The 21,508-nt window shown below is 45.1% G+C and overlaps 1 protein-coding gene across 6 annotated transcripts in view; it reads right to left on the bottom strand.

Annotated features, from left to right (window-relative positions):
- The window catches only part of LOC308098557 (uncharacterized protein), a 54,153-nt gene that overhangs the window by 6,168 nt on the left and 26,477 nt on the right, over positions 1-21,508 (bottom strand). For 5 of the 6 annotated variants that reach the window (XM_080446957.1, XM_080446956.1, XM_080446959.1 and 2 more), the window contains 6 exons: positions 20,414-20,526; positions 12,734-12,763; positions 5,558-5,914; positions 3,021-3,671; positions 1,762-1,893; positions 698-811 (listed from right to left, as the gene is read on the bottom strand). In XM_080446957.1, the coding sequence (XP_080303083.1) occupies positions 698-811; positions 1,762-1,893; positions 3,021-3,671; positions 5,558-5,914; positions 12,734-12,758 (1,279 nt within the window). In that variant the 5' untranslated portion in view covers positions 12,759-12,763; positions 20,414-20,526. The remainder of the gene's footprint in view (positions 1-697; positions 812-1,761; positions 1,894-3,020; positions 3,672-5,557; positions 5,915-12,733; positions 12,764-20,413; positions 20,527-21,508) is intronic. The other variant, XM_080446961.1, reaches the window with a different exon arrangement.

Below are 21,508 nucleotides of genomic sequence, written 5' to 3' on the forward strand. Positions count from 1 at the left end.
ATAGAACATACATGTACGTAAGCTTGGATACACCCCAGACATTTTAACATCCTCAATTGATACATGTTCTTGTATCTCTTTCACTTATATTTACTGTATTGTTGTCTTGAAGGGAATATAAATATTGTCTCACTACAGAGTTTTTTTGTCTCTTGTTCTATATTTATCTCTTACAAAGTCAATTGACGGTTACAGTCATGTATGTTTGTTTTCCACAGATGACATCACAAATTCCTCATCCTCAGTTCATCTTTTCTGTTTCAGTCTCTTTTTTTATTCCAAGAGAATCCTTTTTCAGCAGTTTCTCTTTCTTTAGGTTAACTAATAAAAACTATTAACAAGAGCTAGTGACCAAATAAGACTAAATACATTAGACATCAGGTTTCCACCTGACAGTGACGATATACTGTATAACATATACACAACATATATATGTAAACTTAGATGAACCATAGACGTTTCTCAATGAATCATATATTATCTCTTTAACTTGTATTCACTGTAATATTGTTGTCTTGAACAACATACAAATCTATCCTAACTCTCCAGAAAAAGACTACTAGTCCAACTGTGTGTGTGCGTGTGTGTGTGTGTGTGTGTGCGCGTGTGCGTGTGCGTGCGTGCGTGCGTGCGTGCGTGCGTGCGTGCGTGCGTGCGTGCGTGCGTGCGTGCGTGCGTGCGTGCGTGCGTGCGTTACCTTTTTGTGTCTCGATGATCTTGTCCAGTTCACTCTTTCTTATCTCTTTTTCCGTCAGTTGATGCCGCAGTTTCTGCAGTTGCTTTCCATATGTTATGGTCTCCAGTTGTGTCTCTTTAATATAGCATATAGATAGAACATACAATATATATGTAAGCTTGGATGCACCACAGACATTTTAACATCCTCAATTAATATATATTTCTTGTATCTCTTTCACTTGTATTTACTGTATTGTTGTCTTGAAGGGAATATAAATATTGTCTAACTACAGAGTTTTTCTTGTCTCTTCTAATACATTTCTCTAGTCAATTTACATCACAAATTCCTCATCCTCAGTTCATCTTTCTGTTTCAGTTGTCTGTCTCTTTTTTTAATTCCAAGAGAATCCATTTTCAGCAGTTTCTCTTTATTTAGGTTTTATTCGGAACATTGCATTTCCATATTTCAACTTTTAGTTTTCTTGCACAAACATAGGAAAAGGATTTACAAGCTCACAAAGCGTTTTTTCGTACGTATTGCGACACGTAGTGAACTTTTAGATCTGTTATTTTCACTCTTTTAGGAAGGTTTGAAAAGTGAACGTGGTTAAGTGTGTCTGTGGGTTTTATAAATATTGAACTAATAAAAACTATTAACAAGAGCTAGTAACCAAATAAGACTAAATACATTAGACATCAGGTTTCCACCTGACAGTGACGATATACTGTATAACATATACACAACATATATATGTAAACTTAGATGAACCATAGACGTTTCTCAATGAAACATATCTTATCTCTTTAACTTGTATTCACTGTAACATTGTTGTCTTGAACAACATACAAATCTATCCTAACTCTCCAGAAAAACTCTCTGATCTCTGATGAAGACTACTAGTCCAACATGTTAGCATGTTTGACATGGCTTGAATATATTAGTGATAATGATATTAGTTAATTTTATCGTGTGTGTGTGTGTGTGTGTGTGTGTGTGTGTGTGTGTGTGTGTGTGTGTGTGTGTGTGTGTGTGTGTGTGTGTGTGTGTGTGTGTGTGTGTGTGTGTGTGTGTGCGCGTGCTACCTTGTTGTTTCGCGTTGATCTCCTCCAGTTCTCTCTTTCTTCTTCTCTCAATTTCCTCCAGTTGATCAGTGTGCTCCTGAAGCCGATTCTGCAGTTCTCTTTTAGATTTTATGGTCAAATCCAGTTGCCTCTCTGTAATATAATATATATAGAACATACAGTATATGTACGTAAGCTTGGATGCACCACAAACAGTTTAACATCCTCAATTAATATATTTACCCGTATCTCTTTCACTTGTATTTACTGAATACGGTGAAAACAAATGGAATTCCGGTGAAAACAAATGGAATTCTGGGTAATGCAGGACTCCACTAAATACCTGCAATGACGATAGTGACCAGCAGAGGTTGCTATAAATCACTATTTTGGTATGCCTACTTACCATGTATGGCTTTAAAGTATCAAAAGTAAAAGTACTCATTATGCAGCATGTCCCATTTCGAGTTTTCAAATGTATACAAATCTTTTGAAAATAGCAGATCTACAAGCTCTGTGAACTTGTAGATCTTCAGCCCAATACACATTTCGGCCATTTGAAAATAGCCGCTCTACAATGCATTGCGATGTAAATTGCGAGTAAAAATACTCACAATGGGTCGCGATGCGACGCATTGTGAGTACTTTTACTTTTGGTACTTTAAGTACATTTTTATATCAATACTTTTGTACTTTTACTCAAATACATTTTGAATTCCTGACTTTTACTTGTAAGGGAGTATTTCTACATTGCAGTATTGTTTTATTGGATTTTGTTTATTTGATACACTTATTTGTTTTAGCTCTTGCTCGTTTGATTTTCCTATTTGTCTCATCTGTTTAAGAAAGGTAGCTGATATATTGCACTTTTACCTTAGCGCTAGGTATACTTAATACTTGATACTTTTACTTAAGTAAAACATGTGATTACTTTTTCCTGACTGATATTGGCTGGAGGTGCGTAACGTGGCCAACGTAAAATCGCGCAAAGACACCTGACTTAAGGTTTTGAGGGCAACAATAATAATACATCAATTAAAAAGGACGAAGAAAATAAATGTTTTGCGTTTCATGAGTCTCTCTTTGTGCTCCTGCACAATTATGCAAACTCAGGCGCACGTGATAATATATATATATATTGTATGTGTGTAGCGAAAATAGCAGATCTACAAGCTCAAAACACGTTGCATCGCAATGTTTTGTGAGCGTGCAGATCTGCTATTTTCGCTATTGTATAACAGAGTATAAAGGGTTAATGAGGGATGGGTTCCTTCTCTCACCTTGTGTCCGTGCTTCTTCATCAAATTGATTTCTAAAAATCTGCCATGTAGAATTGAGGTGGAAAAACATAATACGCATTCCAAATTCTAACTTTTTGGTTATGCAAATTTCACCGTTCTCCTTCACCAACTTGATTTCCTTCATTAGCTCAGTGACTTGAGAGGGATCGTTGGTGTTGAAGACACGACAGCGACGACTGAGGCCTTTTTGCAGTTCTGGATTCGCTTTCCAAGGGTCTTCAACTGAATCGCCACCATGAGTGAAAAGAAAAATGGAGTTTGGCCATTGAGAGAGGTGCGTGGCAAATAGTCTCTCCACTACTTCTACCCAGTACTTCTCATTAGGTATTTGCTGAAATGTTGGCTTTTGGATCACATGCAGGATCACATGGGGACCAGGAGCAACTAAACGGGAACACAGACCCCGCCTCTCTCTATCATACATGTGAAGGAAGCCTCGGGTGTCAATAAAAGAAACCTTTCTGTTGCCCACTACACCTGTGACCTTCGTACTGCTGGTTGATGTGGCTTTAAATGCTCTGTAACCCAGGATGGCGTTAACAGTGGCAATGATTCCAGCCCTAGACATTCCACATACCAAAATCCGAATGTCATCATCATCATCATCATCACCACGACGTGTTCTGAGATCTGATGAAGAAGGACAGACAGACAGACAGACAGACAGACAGACAGACAGACAGACAGACAGACAGACAATTATATCAATGACAGCTGTATATGAATTACATGCATGTATATTTATTGTGTTGTAGTTGTTATAGTTTAACCATTTTGCCCTGGCATCACTATTTTAGGCATGTCATTACATGACATTACATCAAACATTTTAAAACAAGAACGAAATGACATATTCTACCAGGTGGTGTGTGTGTGTGTGTGTGTGTGTGTGTGTGTGTGTGTGTGTGTGTGTGTGTGTGTGTGTGTGTGTGTGTGTGTGTGTGTGTGTGTGTGTGTGTGTGTGTGTGTGTGTGTGTGTGTGTTGTGTATGATTGTTTTCATAGACCTGATTGCTTGTTTTTCGGATTGCTTGTTTTTCTTGCCAAACCTGGCAACATCGAATATGCGATGCTGAACGCAAATGTCGGGGCCCCATTGGCTTTAAAGGAGTGAAGGACAGCCAGGATAGCCAATGATTGAAAACATGTCGAACATGATGCAAATTTCGAATTTGATGCAAATTTCGAACATGATGCAAAGATTTTTTTTATTTTTTTTTTATTACACAATTTTTTTAACCCATTTTTTCACCCAGTGCCAATTGTATAGGTAATTCTGGGCGCTACACTCCCTCTGCCAGCCTAGGGAGAGCCTAGAGACGAGCTCATGCCTCCTTCAATGCATGAGAGCTAGCAAGCCGCTTCTTATCACCTGACAGGGGGGAGGTTCCCTGGTTAGATGTAGCGTGTGGAAGGAACACGATATTCCAACCAGTTCCTATCTACTTCATCAGGTGCCCCGGCTGACCAGGGGGAGGCAGTATAGTGACCATGATTACTGCGTAATTTTAAGTTTTTGTGAGGGTACCTACCCTAGGGGACACGGGGAGAACATGCAAACTCCACACAGAGTAGGCCCTTTCACCAACCCCACCTAGGGTATGGGCACACATGACGCGGAGGAGAGAACACGCCCCCAAGCGCCCACAGCGTCCCCGGCAGGAAGATTTAAATGATTGAAATGTCAACAACAAACAACAAAAATGTGCAAAAATAGCAGATCTACAAGTTTGTGACGTGACACATTGAAAGCTTGTAGTGTGACTATTTCCGCTATTCATCGTACAACAAAGTATATAGGGTTTTCTTACTATCTCTATTCTGGACATGTCATAATACGCTAACATTCCGTTAAAATACTGAAGGCAAACATTCGCCAAAAATAGCAGATCAACAAGATCACAACGCGTGGCAATGTGACACTTTGTGAGCTTGTAGATCGGCTATTTTTGGTGAAGAGATTTGGCATAGAGGGAAGAAAAAGGGCGAGCAAGTAAATGATAGGCCCCTATAACATCGAATGAATGCTAACATGTCAAAACCAATGAATTAGGTTAAAGCATTGCTTTCGTGTGTGTGTGTGTGTGTGTGTGTGTGTGTGTGTGTGTGTGTGTGTGTGTGTGTGTGTGTGTGTGTGTGTGTGTGTGTGTGTGTGTGTGTGTGTGTGTGTGTGTGTGTGTGTGTGTGTGTGTGTGTGATTCAGAACTCAATAATAATAACAATGTATAATAATACATTATTATTATTATTTTTATTAATAACAGGGATACTGAAGCCAAAAGTTTCTATCAAGTGTCAACTATAGCCACATCACACTGTGTTCATTGTTTATGATCAAACAGAAAGATAAAGCTTTCAGACAGTGATAATATTGAACTTAATGAAGACACAAAACCATAAAGTTGACAGAAAACACAATTATGACAGCAGTTTCATTTATACATGAAAAGATTAACATGATCACATCATATGTTGTACAAGGTTAAAGATAAAGCACTGTGACAGTATATCACTTACCTTGAGTTATTAATCTCACAGCAGTCTCCTCCTCCTGTTCACCATGTTGGACCTGACAGATGTACAGTCCATTATCTGTCTCGCTGTACTTGCTCAGTGTCAGCGAAACGTTGCCTTTCTGCAGCTCCTGGGTGTTCAGGGTCAGCCTGTCACCATAGCCCCTCCCCTTTATCACCTGCCCTTTCTCATACAGGTAAATGCACTCTGTCCCAATGCACTCTGTCCCCTTAAGTGTTTCCTTAAGCCACCTGATTGTCACGGACTCTGTGCTGGTCTCAGGAGAGAGGTGACATGGGAGGATGACATCTTCATTTATTGTACCAGCAGCAAAGCCTTTAATAATGGATTTAGAGTCATCTGTTGGAGTAAACAGAAGACTTTGTGACGTATGGAACAATTTGCTGTTCATTTAAATACTGTCATGATTATGAAGACATACAGTGATCTAAACCACTCCCCAAAACGCACATTCACACACATGCGCACGCAAAAGGCAAATACATTGGTGTACAACACCCACACACACATGCACACATGCACACATGCATGCACATACTGTACAGTATATACTGTACATTATGCCCAATGGTGGTTGTGTGTGTGGGTGGGTGTGTGTGCGTTGGGCGGTGTATGTATACCAATAGACAGTGATAGGTCTGCCTCTTATGTGCATGTCTGACACCGTGTGAGCCAATACAACTCAAAATGAATGCTTGACCAGGAAACCATAAATCATACAGAGATATTAAGTCAACAAAGTACTTTAGTTTGTACAAAACAAATGAATTCATCTACCACACATACTGTTCACAGGAACTATAGGTTACTTACGTAACCCCGGTTTTATAAATTGCGAACGAACTGTTCACATATGGGAATCGGCGCCCTCTGGCGATGATACAGAAGCTTCACATGAACTCCCTCGGGCCAATTCCTATTGGTCCGGTGCGCCGTCAGTCGCCAACAGACCCCCCGGGTCTGAGGCAGAGATCATGACATTAGTGGGGCCCTGACAGACCGTAGTCTGCCTTATAAACTAAAAACCAGGCACAGCCTGTCTAGATAGTGGAGGGCCCTGACAGACCGAAGTCCGCCTTATTGATCTAAGGCCCAAATGTCGGCCTATCATACACTAAGGCACAGGGGCATGAACAGATCCTACGTCCGTTCTAAGCACCTACCCACCTTCAGGTGGAAGCCACACCCAGGACTGCATGCGCCATGGAAGACGACGCCACGTCCAGGCTGTAGAAAACAGCGAAACTCGATGGAGACGACCAACTCGCTGCTGTGCAGATGTCCTGAATAGACACCCCTCTGAAGAGGGCCCAAAACGTCGATTCACTTCTAGTAGAGTGCGCCCTCAGACCGTCAGGCACTGGGGCTCCCTTACTAGTGTAGGCCAGGCGAATAGCCTCCACAATCCAACGGGAAAGCGTGGACTTAGTCACCGCCATTCCCCCTGGCTCGGGGCCCAAGGAGACGAACAGCTGGCTGGGACGGTTCTGGGCCGCAGTCCTCCGGACATACAGCCGCAGGGCTATCACTGGACAAAGACAGTGCAGCCTCCGATCCTCCTCTGAGGCAAACAGAGGTGGATGAAAAGCCACCAACTCAGTTGGCGTAACCACCGCTAGGTGTTTTTTGGGGATGAAGGTCGAGTTAGGTTTGAGAACAACCCTACTGCCATCACCAGCGAACCTCATGCACTCCGGAACCACCGAGAGGGCATGCATATCGCTCACCCGTTTCGCTGTCGTCAGCGCAACCAGGAGTACCGTCTTGAACGTGAGGAACTTTGGTTCCACCGTCTCCAACGGTTCAAAAGGAGGATGAGAGAGTAAGTCGAGCACCAGGACCAAGTCCCACGTGGGAAACAAGGACCTTGAGACAGGATGTTCACGCAACACGCCCTTCATGAACTGGCACACGAAGGGCTGTTTTCCCATCGAAGCCGACATGGTTGGCTGAGATGGCCGCCAGGTATACTTTGATCGTAGAGAAAGCATTACCTAGATCCAACCTATCCTGTAGGAAAATCAGGATGTCAGCGACTGAGGCCTGGAACGGGACCACAACCGGGGACCGCCCCAGACACCACTCCTCGAACACACTCCACTTTGCCCCATACACAGTCCTAGTGGAGTGTGCCCTAGCGGCCTGAATAGTGGCCACCACCCTAGGTGGCAGCCCTGTCGCAGTTAGATTTTCCCTCTCACGGGCCAGACCCACAGGTGTAGGTCTGCGGGTCTGGGATGAAATATCTCGCCCCCGGCCTGCTGTAGCAGGTCCGCGCGTAGCGGGAGGGGCCAAGGCTGCACATAGAGGAGGGGAGCTATCTCTGACCTCCAAGTGCCCCCTGCCGGAGCCACCAGCAGCACCATCAGGCCTCGGAGCCTGATCCGTTCCAGAGTGGGGTGGATCAGCTCCAGTGAAGGGAACGCATAAAGCAGCCCCCCTGGCCATTCGTGCGCCAGGGCGTCCAGGCCCAGCGGAGTCTGACCGCTCATCGAGAAGAACAGCGAGCATTTCGCGTTCTCCTCCGAGCCAAATAGGTCTACCTGGGGCCGTCCAAATCAGATCTGGTCCACCACCGCGGGGTGCAGCGACCAGTCTGAATAGCGGACCTTGCCCCTGGACAGAAGATTGGCTCCTCTGTTCAGAAATCCAGGTACATGAGAGGCGCTGATTGATTTCAGGTGAGTGTCGCACCACAGTATCAACCTCCGCGCCAGACCGTTCAAGGTAGGAGATTTCAAACCTCCTTGTTTGTTGATGTAGGTCATGGTCGTGGTATTGTCCGTCCTGATCAGAATGTGACAACCACCGATGTGGGGCTTGAAGTGTTTCACCGGCAGAAAAAATGCCATCAACTCCACGTAGTTGATGTGGGCTGTCCTCGTACTGCGGTCCCACAGACCCCTGGCCGACTGGCCCTCGAAGTTTGCGCCCCAACCTGTCAGGCTGGCATCGGTGGTGATCATCTTCCTCGAGATGACCCTCCCCACCGGGACGCCCTCCGACAGAAAGGAAGATACTTTCCATTGTTGGAGGGATCGCATGCATTCCGCGGACACCGTCACACGGCGAGAGCCCATCCATCTCTGAAAAGATCTCATGTGTAGCCTGCCCAGGCGTACTAGGGAAATGGCTGACGCCATAAGTCCCGCCACCCTCATGCAGACCCTGTACTGGACCTTGTGTCCCAGTTGAAACATGGCTAGACATCCCAGGAAGGAAGCTATCCTCTCCTGAGATAGGCGAGCCCTGTGAGAGACCGCGTCTAGCTCGATACCTGTGAAGGTAGCTGATGGGACGGGGTGAGCACGCACTTTTCTAAGTTCAGCGTGAACCCCAGGGGGGTCAGGTGCGCCACCACCATTCTGGTGTGGTGACACGCTTCCTGGCGCGACTCCCCTCCGTCTCAGAGGAGCTATCGCTGCCTGAGTGCATTTCACGAACACCCTGGGACTCAGGGACATACCGAAAGGGACGACCAGGTACTCGTACACACGACCCTCGAACTCGAAGCGCAGGAATTGTCTGTGCGGAGGGTAGATAGGGATGTGAAAATAGGCGTCCTTGAGATCTATTGAGCTCCACCAGTCGCCCTGGCGGACCGTGCGTAGAAACCTAGGCGGCTTTCTCCCGGTAGTACTTCCCATACGGCGTTCTTGTGTAAGAGTGATGCAATCTCCTCTCGCAACGTCACCACCGCTTGGCCACTTGCGTGTGACAACAATACTTTGTTGGACATGGGTGGTTTCCTGGAAAACTGCAGCCTGTACCCCCGTGCTATTGTACGAAGCACCCAAGGGTTGGCGTCGCATTCTTTCCATCGCTCGATTTGGAGGGGTTGTTATTGTTGTCGGGCGCACGGGAGCCGCCATCTTGCCTGTACTCGTTGGCCCGGCAACCATGTTTGTAGTTACCTCTGGGTACGTGTGCGCGGCCATTTTGAGAGCCGCCATCTTGGCTGTACTCGTTGGCCTGGCAACCGTGCTTGGTGTTACATGTGGGCTCGGGTGCGCCGCCATTTTGGAAGGTGCCACGTGTTTGTCCACGGCCATTTTGTGTTCTGACTCGTGGTGCCCCACGGAGACAGCCATAATGGCCACCTCCGTCGACAAAACAACAACATTGGGGCCTGGTCTTACCTTGGGGCACCCTCTGGTGGACCAAGGAAAATTTTGTGTGACCCGTGTGGCAAGTGACGGTTTTTGGCCCGCCATCTTGCCTTTGTTCCGTCCCCCGCTCACCAGGGACCACTTGTGAGGGGTCCTTCGTGAACGGTGGCTCATTTGTATTTCGGACGTACTTTGTTGTATTTTTTGGTTGTTTTTTAATACAGAATCTGTTAACATAACAACATCTTGAACAACAATTGTAGCAGGGGACACAGAAACATGCACATTCACGTAGTCGTGTACTGTGAAGTGTGGGTGTAAGTGTCTGAACTTCTTCCCGGTGCTTTGGGAGCGGTCTGAAGATGTCTCCACCAGCGCCGTTGAAGATCTCCTCCTCTTCCTCAGTGACCGTGGATGGAGGCCCGAGGCCACAATTTCCAGGCAAAAATCCCCTGTCTGGGGGGAGAGGGAACCGGGGGAGATGATTTCCCTGCTCTCCTGGCAGGGCGTGACAGTGTCATTTACCCCGCTTGGAATAGCGACCCCTGTTGAGGCCTCTCTGGGGCCTGTTGTGCGCGGGACGTTGTCCCGTTGGCCTGTTGTGCGCGGGACCTTCGGGACGACGACTGTGACCGCGCGTGCGCGGTCACAGTCGTCGTCCCGAAGGTCGCGCTGCTCGCCTCTGCCAGCGGCTGGTGGGGCAGAGTAAGACTGGCTCTGGCGAGCAGAACTAACCTGTCGGGTTGGGGGCCTGCCCCTGTCTGGCTGCCGAGAAGGACGGGTCTGGGGCTTAGAGGGAGGTGGTCCGGAAGGAACCTGTAAACAGGACAGGGCCGCCTCATCCTGGGCCTTGCGTATCGCGTGGCTGTCCTGTAGATATCCCATGGCCATCTTCGCCTTGGAAGAGGTTGCCAGAGGTTACCTTGAGGTTCTGTAGGTGCTTTTTGTCATCAGGGCCTTTGAAAGAGACATGATCCAGCCATCGTCCCCACTCGTGGGTGACGCACATGCCCAGGACTCTACCGGTCCATTCGGTGGAATATTTATTGAGGAGAATTATCTCCCGTTGGAGGCGTCGCATCTCAGCCAGTTGCTGGCGCGTGGCGGCGTCTCCTGCCTCAGTCATGAGCACCATCAGGGACCCCTGTAGCAGAGCAACAGCGTTAAGGGCTCTGGCGCCCGAAGCTGTTGCTTTGTACACCGCCCTGGTGGCCGCGGAGCCGGCGACATCCTTATCACCGGTGAGGCACGGTATGTCTTTAGCCGTGGAGAAGGGGGCCTTCTGGCCTCGTGGCTGGTTGTGCAGCATACAGATGGCCAAGCTGTGGTCCATGGGCGGGAAGGCGGAAAGGCCGAGCTTGCCTGCGGCCGCGCAGTCAATGTCGAAACGCAGCTTCTTAGGATCGGCGTCGGGGGCTAGGGGAGAGCTCCACGACTCCACGAGGCCTGCGCCAAAACCTTTGGGAAGGGGAAGTTTACATTTCTTGGGGACCTTCTCCTCCACGGAGCCTAATCCCTGCCACTCGAGGAGCTGGTGGGGGCCTCCTCGGCTTCGTCAGCGGGCCATCTGAGGCCGCACCTAACGGTGGCTAGCTTGTAAATCTCCAGCAGTGAGGCCTCGCTTCTCTCAGTTGGAGAAGGTGCGCCGTCAGCCTGGGCTTTAGCCGTCTCCTCCCTTGCCGCAGGTACAGCGTTGGTGAGGGGGGTCACAGTTAGCGGTGGGCCGAGGGCCGGGAGTGGAGGGCCGTGGTCCGTGGTGGTCTCACGGAGGACGATCTCCCCGTCCCCTTCGATCTCGTCGACGACCTGGTAATCGTCGTCATCGTAGAGGTGGTCCTGGTAGGAGGTGAGGGTATCGTCCTCACCCTCGTCTCCAACCGAGAAGACACTCTCCGCCGGGGAAGAGTAGTGGGAGGCCGCTTGGGTCCTGGGGCCGCCGCTGTGTTCCCCTGGTGGGGTGTCGGTGGGAGCCACAATAGGCTCAATTCTGTCGTTCCCCCTCGCAGGAGAGCGGGAGCGAGGAGCTAGCAGTGCAGGTCTGCGTCCGTTCCCTCCGCGGAGAGGGCGAAGCCGATCCGGTGGATCCAGGGCCCGTGCGGAGCCGGCTGCTGCGGAAGGGCGAGCCCACGACAGAGGGCCGCCTCTCCGGTCGCGTAAACGGCGGGCTCCCTGCGGGAGGAGAAGTAGCGGGAAGCAGCGTCGAACTCCTCCGGTTCCTCGTACATGGCACGAGAGGGAAGGTAGAACCTCTGGGCCTTTTTTAACCGTTTCTGGAGCTCTGAAGGGTGGAGGCTAGCACAGTCGGCTCACCTCAGAGGCTGCTCGAAAGTCGCGGCGTCTGCTTGGGCGATGCCCAGGCAGATGATGCAGTACTCGTGAGTGTCCCACTCATCCAGTAGCTGGGCGCAGGGATGGGTGCTGCATCGGTGCCGGGGGGGAGATCCATGCTGGCACCCCGGTCGTGGCAATCAGCAGTAGCGGATAACTCACAACGAGACATCGTGTAGCAGGAGGAGGCTAAAGCTAGGCTAGGCTAGGCTAGCGAGTTGAAGCTAGTTTGTCTAGCGAACCTGGAGGAGCTAGCTCGGCTAGCTGTGGCGTCCGTCCGTCTGTTTGAAGAAAGAAAAACTGCGTCTTCCACGCCGGGAAGAGGACAGTGTAGAAGAGGGAGAGTAGCGAGCTCCGGGGACTCTCGGTGGACTGAGAAACCGACTCGTCGCTGTCGAGATCGTCGAATTCCCGCAGAGGCTCGTACAGTAGTAATGATGATTTTGTGTAGCTCTGTTGTTTCATCGAGGCAGAAGAAGCGAAATAGAACGTAACTTCCGCTTTCCGGGTCCTTTATACCCTCGGAAAGCGACTGACGGCCCACCGGACCAATAGGAATTGGCCCGAGGGAGTTAATGTGAAGCTTCTGTATCATCGCCAGAGTGCGCTGATTCCCATATGTGAACAATGAGAGAGCAATGTAATAAAACCACTTCACTATTGAGTAGTAGAAGAGGGGCAAAAAAAACACCATCAAGTCTGAACCGTGCCAAGAACCTACCATAACTGCTGGCCTCATTTCCCATGTCTCCTGTATAAAGACACATTGACAAATTAACACAACATTCATAGCATTTATCTATAAGTAAATAAGCCCGTAGCTCTTGCCCTAGTCTCGACGACCTTGCAGGCTTATGCAAAGGCTAAAATGTCATTTAGATAGCATGTTATGTAGACAGATCAGATGTCAGGTTGATTTGTAGACCTGGCATCCTATAGATGGGTTTCCGCGCGACGTCATCACAGAGCAGAGTGCGCAATATGCGCATGCGCGGGGGAGAACGAACCGGAAGCGCCATTCACTCTATTGTTATTTTCGGGATTTAGATAGGCATAATGCTGCTATTATAGGCATAATAGGCATAATGCTGCTATTATATACAAACAGATCCAACTTCCGACAAATCATTTTTATTGAGTAAAGAAGATATTACAAACTGCATCATTTAATCTACTTTCATTAAACCTGGTGAAGACCATTTATTTTCTGAATGTACAATGGCCAGAGCTGCTGCGGGTAATAGCGCCCTCTACAGGCTCATCCCGCCACTGCGCGCGCATCATCCTCTCATGTTTACAAACAGGAAACCCATCTATAGTGTGTATAGTTTCAAACTTTCAACGTAAATATTTTAGATTGAAACGTTTTTTTTTGTGTGGCTATTCTACTGTTTAGACTGATGATAGGTTATTGGTTTATACCTATGATCCTAGATTACTATGTCTATGAATTTGATGCATCACCTCATGTTTTCCTTGCTTACTGTAAATCACTCTGGATTAAGAGCGTCTGCTAAATGCCCAAATTGTGAATTGTGGCCTGTAATCTTTGTGTGTGTCAAGATTGCTTCAACGTTCATTCATTCAAGATTCAATACTTTATGGCCATATCAACGTGATTGAGTGGAATTTGTCTTGGTGAGATCAAAAACAGGCAGTAAAACAACTCACTCAGTAAAACTAATCAAAATGCATATTAAACTAAATTCAAGACAGATAGGAATATGCAGTCCATACAATAGTCATGAAAGCATAAAACAAAAAATAAAATCCAACAAACATACAAACACAAGCTCCTGCAGGGAAAGTAGCAGCAACATCACATTCCTTGGCCCCCATATTGCTGCTTGCAGCTATTCAGAAGGCCAAGCACATAATGACATGGTCCCTTATTGTTTCTGTTGGTTTCATTATTATTATTCTGCCGTTTTACGCCGTGAAAGGGTGGCGCTATAGCACTCAATTGAAAATGCAAACTTTGAACAGGTATAACTCATGCCCTGTTTGAGCTATTGCCATGAAACTTTTGACCTCTGACCTTTAGATCTCACACAGGAAGGTGCCGTTGGGGTCGCGCAGTGGCAACCAAAAGATGGGACTTTTTTTTAAATCAAGAAACGGTAAAAAAACTTGAGGTCGTCGCCACCAAACAAACTATTGCCTTGACTCCTCAAACACACACACACACACACACACACACACACACACACACACACACACACACACACACACACAGCTCCGCCTCTTACACCGACCGAGAAGAAGCAGCAACAAGACAACACACACAAGCCCTTGCAATGCACTCATGCACTGCAGACACGGAGGCTGACGCACACAATCTGATTTAGCTCTGTCCATAAATAATTAATTTACTTAGGAATTATGTTCAATATGAGCGGGTGGCTTAAAAGAGACATTTTGGCTGTTTTTGTTAGTTAAATTTAGATCGAGATAACGTTACCGTGCGGCGACGATGGGGAGATCGTTCTCACAGACCAAACCAGTTACCAACAGTTGCCGCGATGGAGAGAAACACCATTGGTGGCCAATGATAAAATCGAGAGGTGGATCAAGAAACTCTGGTTCTAGCAACATATTTTGTTTAAATGCTCCAGTTTACATTATGTGTGCACATTGAACCACCTCCATTATTCCTACTTTATTGATCGTAGCGTTTTGGGGGGGGGGGGGGGGGTGATGAGGTCGCCAAAAGAAATCCTTCTTGGTATGGGGTCGTGGTATAAAAAAGTTTGAGAACCCCTGGTCTAGGTTGTTCTGGTGGGTGGTGCAATGCCTCACATCTGATTTGATGCAGTCACATCAGTCACATGATGACTGGTCAGGGTACACGCCAGGTGAAAACAATCTCAGTTGTCAATGATAAGGTTGATAAATCAATTTAAAAATAAAATAATGCACATCTATTAAAAAAAAAAGTATAATACATGTTATAATGACCTTCAAGTGTTGCTTAGCTGACATTTTTTTTAATGAAAAAGCATTTTTTTTCAGTGGCTCAATTTACCCTAAAGGTGTTCAGCTAAAATGAGCCACTCAAGCCACTCATCATCTAAAATGGGCCATTCAAGCTGGAAAGCAAAACAGAGACATTTCAGATAAGATAATCTCGTTATTAACACAGAATGACATTACATTGTATGAATAAAACAATGAATAACGTGTAACACAGTGTAGTATTACATTTAATTAATAAAACAACATTAATCCTTACACTTTTACTCTGGCAGTTAAAGAGTTAATTTGTTCAACTTTAAGAACTCATGTAAATTGGAACTCTGCTGTGTTTTGGAGGAAATTCATGTGCATGCAAATACAGCCCCAATCACACAGATGCAACCTATTTGCAACCACACAGGTGCAACATGCATGCAGATTACTACCTGCCTGGTCTACTGTCCCCCTACAGCCTATAGCAATCAACCACTTTAAGAACACATAGCCTATTGGAACTCTGATGTGGTCAGTATCATGATACGTGGTCAGTATCATGAAACTTGATACTGACCATGATATTGACCATGATACTGACATGATACTGGCATGATAATGGCATGATACTGTCATGACACTGACCAGGATACTGACCATGATACTGACATGACGCTGACCATGATACTGACATGATACTAACATAATACTGACCACGATACTGACATGATACTGACCATGATACTGACATGACACTGACATGATACTGACCATGTTACTGACCATGATACTGACATGACACTGACATGATACTGACATGATACTGACCATGATACTGACCATGATACTGCCATGATACTGACCATGATACTAACATGATACTGACCATGATACTGACCATGATAGTGACATGATACTGACCATGATACTCACATGACGCTGACCATGATACTGACATGATACTAACATGGCACTGACATGACACTGACATGATACTGACCATGATACTGACCATGCTACTAATATGATACTGACCAGGATACTGACCATGATACTGACATGACGCTGACCATGATACTGACCATGATACTAACATGATACTGACCATGATACTAACATGATACTGACCATGATACTGACATGACACTGACATGACACTGACATGATACTGACCATGATACTGACATGATACTGACCATGATACTAACATGATACTGACCAGGATACTGACCAGGATACTGACCATGATACTGACATGATACTGACCATGATACTGACCATGATACTGACATGATACTAACATGGTACTGACATGACACTGACCGTGATACTGACCATGATACTGACCATGATACTAATATGATACTGGCCATGATACCGACATGACACTGACCATGATACTGACCATGATACTAACATGATACTGACCATGATACTAACATGATACTGACCATGATACCAACCATGATACTAACACGATACTGACCATGATATAACATGATACTGAACATGATACTGACCATGAAACTAAAATGATACTGACCATAATACTGACATGATACTGACCATAATACTAACATGATACTGATACTGATATGATACTGACCATGTTACTAACATGATACTGACCATGATACTGACCATGATACTAACATGATACTGACCATGATACTAACCATGATACTGACATTAAAGTTGAACAAATTAACATCTTAATGTTCATTGTTTTATTAATTAAATGTAATGGTACACTGTGTTACATGTTATTAATTGTTTTATTAATAAAATGTAATGTCACACTGTGTTATGTGTGTTAAAAGTTAATTGATTGTTTCATCCAAAAATATAATGATTGAGGGGCTCATTATGAAATGGGTGGCCCATTTTAACTTCATACTTTCAGGTAAATTGAGCCACTAACAAAAACATTTTTTTCAGAAAAAATAAGTTAGCTAAGCAATAAATCAGCATTATATCTAATAAAGGCTATAAGAACATGTATAATATGTTTTATTGTCTCCGCCAGGCCGAAAGGCGAGAGAGTATGTTTTCGCCCCTGTCCGTCCGTCCGTCCGTGTGTCCGTCCGTCCGTGTGTCCGTCCGTCCGTGTGTCCTGTCTGTGTGTTAGCACCAAATCTCCGGCACCGTTGGCCCGGTCGCTGCGAAACTGTGCACACACACTCCCTGGATGCCAATTCAGAACCTCAGCCTCAAATTTTTCACATGGGCCTGTTATAGCGCCACCAGGAGGCCGATTTGTGCAAAACCCATTTTTTCCCATTACTCCTACAGTTTTTAACCAAACCTCATGCAAATCGGTACACAGTATCTCTATAGTCATGTGATCAACCCTGATCTGTCCGATTTCCCATATTCCATCCTCATTGGCTAAGGTTACCATCCAAAGTTTGCAGGATTGGTCCGTTTTGAACAAACTGCCTCAAATCATGAACGCAGCTTGCCATTTGCATAAAATTGCACACGCACATTCCCACTAGGCCGAGGAAGAAATGGCACTTAAAACTTTTCACATCAGCCTCATGGTGGCGCTATGTGATGAGTTTGCATCCTTTTTTGAAAACAACATTTTTAGCATTCGAGCTGGTATTATGAATGCTGCTGCTAGCACTGCAAATGCGGCAAATGGTGCATGGTGCAAAAATGTAGATCCCTCCAGAGGAAGCCTAATATCATTCTGCGCAATTAATGAAGAGGAACTCCGTAAAACTATATCACAGATGACATCATCATCTTGCTCACTGGATGTAGTACCCACCCCGTTTCTCAAAGAGGTTTTAGACAGTGTTATTGGAGATATCCTAAGAATTGTAAACAGCTCTCTACTTTCAGGCGTCTTTCCAGACTCACTGAAAACAGCTGTAGTCAGGCCGTTACTCAAGAAACACAACCTTGATCCATTGGTGCTGGGTAATTATAGACCAATCTCAAATCTGCCATTTTTGGGCAAGGTCTTAGAAAAAACTATCTTTCATCAACTGGATGTGTTCCTACAGAACAATAAGGTTCATAACAAATTCCAATCTGGCTTCAGGAAAGGTCATAGTACAGAAACAGCACTTGTAAAAGTAATTAATGATCTTAGGGTGTCCGCTGACGACAAAAATGTATCTGTTCTCCTACTCCTTGACTTAACCGCTGCTTTTGATACGATTGATCACACAATTCTACTACAACGTTTGGAGTACTGGATTGGTTTGTCAGGCACAGCCTTGTCTTGGTTTCACTCTTACCTAACAGGCAGAAGCTATTTTGTCAGTCTAGCTAACTTTGACTCAGACAAACACAACATCTGTTCTGGTATTCCACAGGGCTCAATTCTGGGTCCCTTATTGTTCTCCCTGTATATACTACCGCTGGGAGAACTCATCGCCGATCACGGAGTGAACTTCCATTTCTATGCTGATGATACCCAGCTGTATCTTTCAGTAGCCCCAGACGACCCCTGCGCTCTAGACCCATTGTTGACCTGTCTGTCCAGTATAAAATGCTGGATGAGTGAGAACTTTCTTAAGCTAAATGAGGATAAAACAGAAGTTCTCATAATTGGCTCCAGTGAGCAGAGAGAATCAATAACAAGTAGACTTGGTAACCTGGCTGTAGAAAGTAACACCACAGTAAAGAACCTGGGGGTTATTATCGATTCTGAATTGAATTTCAATACACACATTAATCATGTCACCAAGATTGCTTTCTTTCATCTTAGAAATATTGCGCGAATTAGAGACTATCTGTCGTTAGACGATGCAAAAACGCTGATCCACGCTTTTGTTTTCTCTCGGCTTGATTACTGCAACGCACTCTACTCTGGCCTGCCAAAGAAAACAACTGACAGATTACAACTTGTTCAAAATGCGGCAGCCAGAATTTTAACTAAAACTAGGATGAGAGAACATATCACTCCAGTTCTAGCTTCACTACACTGGCTCCCGGTTGTTTTTAGGATTGATTTTAAAATTATTTTAATAGTTTATAAAGCTCTAAATGGTCTGGCACCTTCCTACCTCTCTGACTGCCTAAAGAGATATGTTCCAAACCGGGCCCTCAGGTCTTCAAGTGCTGACCTGCTCGAGGTGCCTACAATGACATATAAAAAATACGGTGAAGCAGCATTCTGCTTTTACGGACCGACAGTGTGGAATAAACTCCCATTACACTTAAGACAGGCAGCCTCTGTCGATAGCTTTAAAGCACAGCTCAAGACCTATTACTTCACTCTTGCTTTTAGCTGATTCTTTGGTTGATTTTTAATTCCTCACTGTATTGCCTATTTTAATGTTGTTTTATGCCTTTGCTTTTATTTTATTTTATTTTATTTTTGTTTGCTTTATTGTTAAACTGGTTCTAACTGTAATTGTATTCTTGCTCTGTAAAGCACTTTGAGCTGCATTTCATGTCATGAAAGGTGCTATACAAATAAAGTTTATTATTATTATTATTATTATTATAACAGGCCGATTTGCATTTTTAACTATAACTGCACCGATCTGCGTGAAACTTTGCACGCCTACTCCCTAGAGGCCAAGGAAAAACATCTGCACTGCATTTTTCACATCTGCTTTTTACAGCGCCACCAGGAGGCCGACTTATGTCAAATACATTTTTGGATATTAATCCTTCAGATTTTATCCAAACATCACACAAATCGGTACACAGTATCTCTATAGTCATGTGATCAAGACGCATCTGTCCGATATTTCATATTCCATCCTGATTGACTAAGGTTGACTTCCAAAGTTTGCAGGATTGGTCCGTTTTGAACAAAATGTCTGAAATCATGAACGCGGCGTGCGATTTCCGTGAAAATTTGCACGCACATTCCCACTAGGCCGAGGAAGAAATGCCACCCTTTTCACATTGGCCTATTATAGCGCCACCAGGAGGCCACAATAACTTACCTGACCTGGCGGAGACCTGTGCTCCGAGGAGCACTTTTTCTAGTTTTTATATTTGTTTGCCAGGACATGGACGTAGTGTTTTCCACTGGCAGTCTGGATTTGAAGCATTGCTCCTCCCACCATAAAAAACATAGACAAATCAAATAAATTGTTTTATGTCAAGTACAGCTGTTGCAAGAAACATGTGCAGCCATTGGCTGTTAAACCTGAAAGGGCAAGGAGCTAGGAGGCTGAAATCTTAACTGGCTCAATTCACCTGATGGCCCACTTTACCCACGATCTACAAACTCACAACAGCTCAACTGATTGATGGGCTATTTTGCTATTTGTGTACCGTATAAAGTAGAGGTTAAATGAATATGCACAATTATTTACACTTGTTTGTACACCGTAAGTTGCTAATCTATTGCATGTGGTGGTTCCACTAATAATTTGAACGTATGTTGACACATGGCCCCATTTAACTGCAAAAAAACACTGTAACAATCCATTAATACTGTGATTTCATTACAAAACCAATAAAACATTAATCTCACCTTGCGTCTAAAAGCTGTGTGCAGTTGCATTAGGTTGTAAACATCACAGGCCAGGTGAGCCTCCAGGGCAGAGATGTCACTTCCGCGTACTCAACTTCCGGGTCAATATAGGCCTAGTAAGAACAGATTTCTATCATTGAACAATGAATTAAACACGATGTCCCAAATGTCATTATCATTAATTCATTCATTATTAAACACGATGGCCATGACGTCGCAGCATTAAGTTATATAGCCTTATTTTGTTTGGCACGAAATAAGTAAATCAATATAGAGTCTTATTAATTCACTGAAGGAAGGTCTATTCGAGAATAGAATAGAATAGAATAGAATAGAATAGAATAGAACTATTTCTACAAAACAGCTTGGCAGTAATTTACAGGGGCCAGTTTCAAATTGCATCCGTCACAGGACAGTTTTCTCCCCAAGGTAGTGAGGCTCATGAACAAGACCACTGCCTCCTACAGTCTGTAATGGACAGCCTATTAATATGTGAGCATTTATGTCAGTACTTGTAATTAATATTGTAACATTGTGACGTATCTAGAAAGAACGGAGAGGAGACGATATTCAAGTTGCTAGCTTACATTCACTGAGCCCACATTTATTCCCCTTCAGCTTCACTGAACATAAAACAAACAGGCTGGTTAGCCCATACATGTAAGCACATTCTCTCTCTCTCTCTCTCTCTCTCTCTCTCTCTCTCTCTCTCTCTCTCTCTCTCTCTCTCTCTCTCTCTCCACAACATGTAACAACCCACAACTTAACCCCTTAGTTTCCCCTGCCTGGAACAACTCTTAGCCAATAAGGACAGATCCTCCGATGTACAGTACATTGCAGGATCTGTCGGCACCCTCGTTCAGCAACATAGATTGGATGGCTCCTACTGGGCAGGCCCATGCATGTCACAAATGTGGTTGGCACATGAATGTCATGTGTCTACCTTCTGTACTCTGTAAATAGAGTCTAGTCTGGTGGATACAACATGGTGAGTGCTGTTAAAAGTCACGGCCAGATCCTGAGTCACACACACACAAACATAATGGACATTCTCACCTTGTAAAGTGCAAAGGGGAAACTAGGTCTTAGTTTTTC

Source organism: Gymnoscopelus braueri, assembly GCF_963280865.1.
Source record: "Gymnoscopelus braueri genome assembly, chromosome: 13".
Classification (NCBI taxonomy): domain Eukaryota; kingdom Metazoa; phylum Chordata; class Actinopteri; order Myctophiformes; family Myctophidae; genus Gymnoscopelus; species Gymnoscopelus braueri.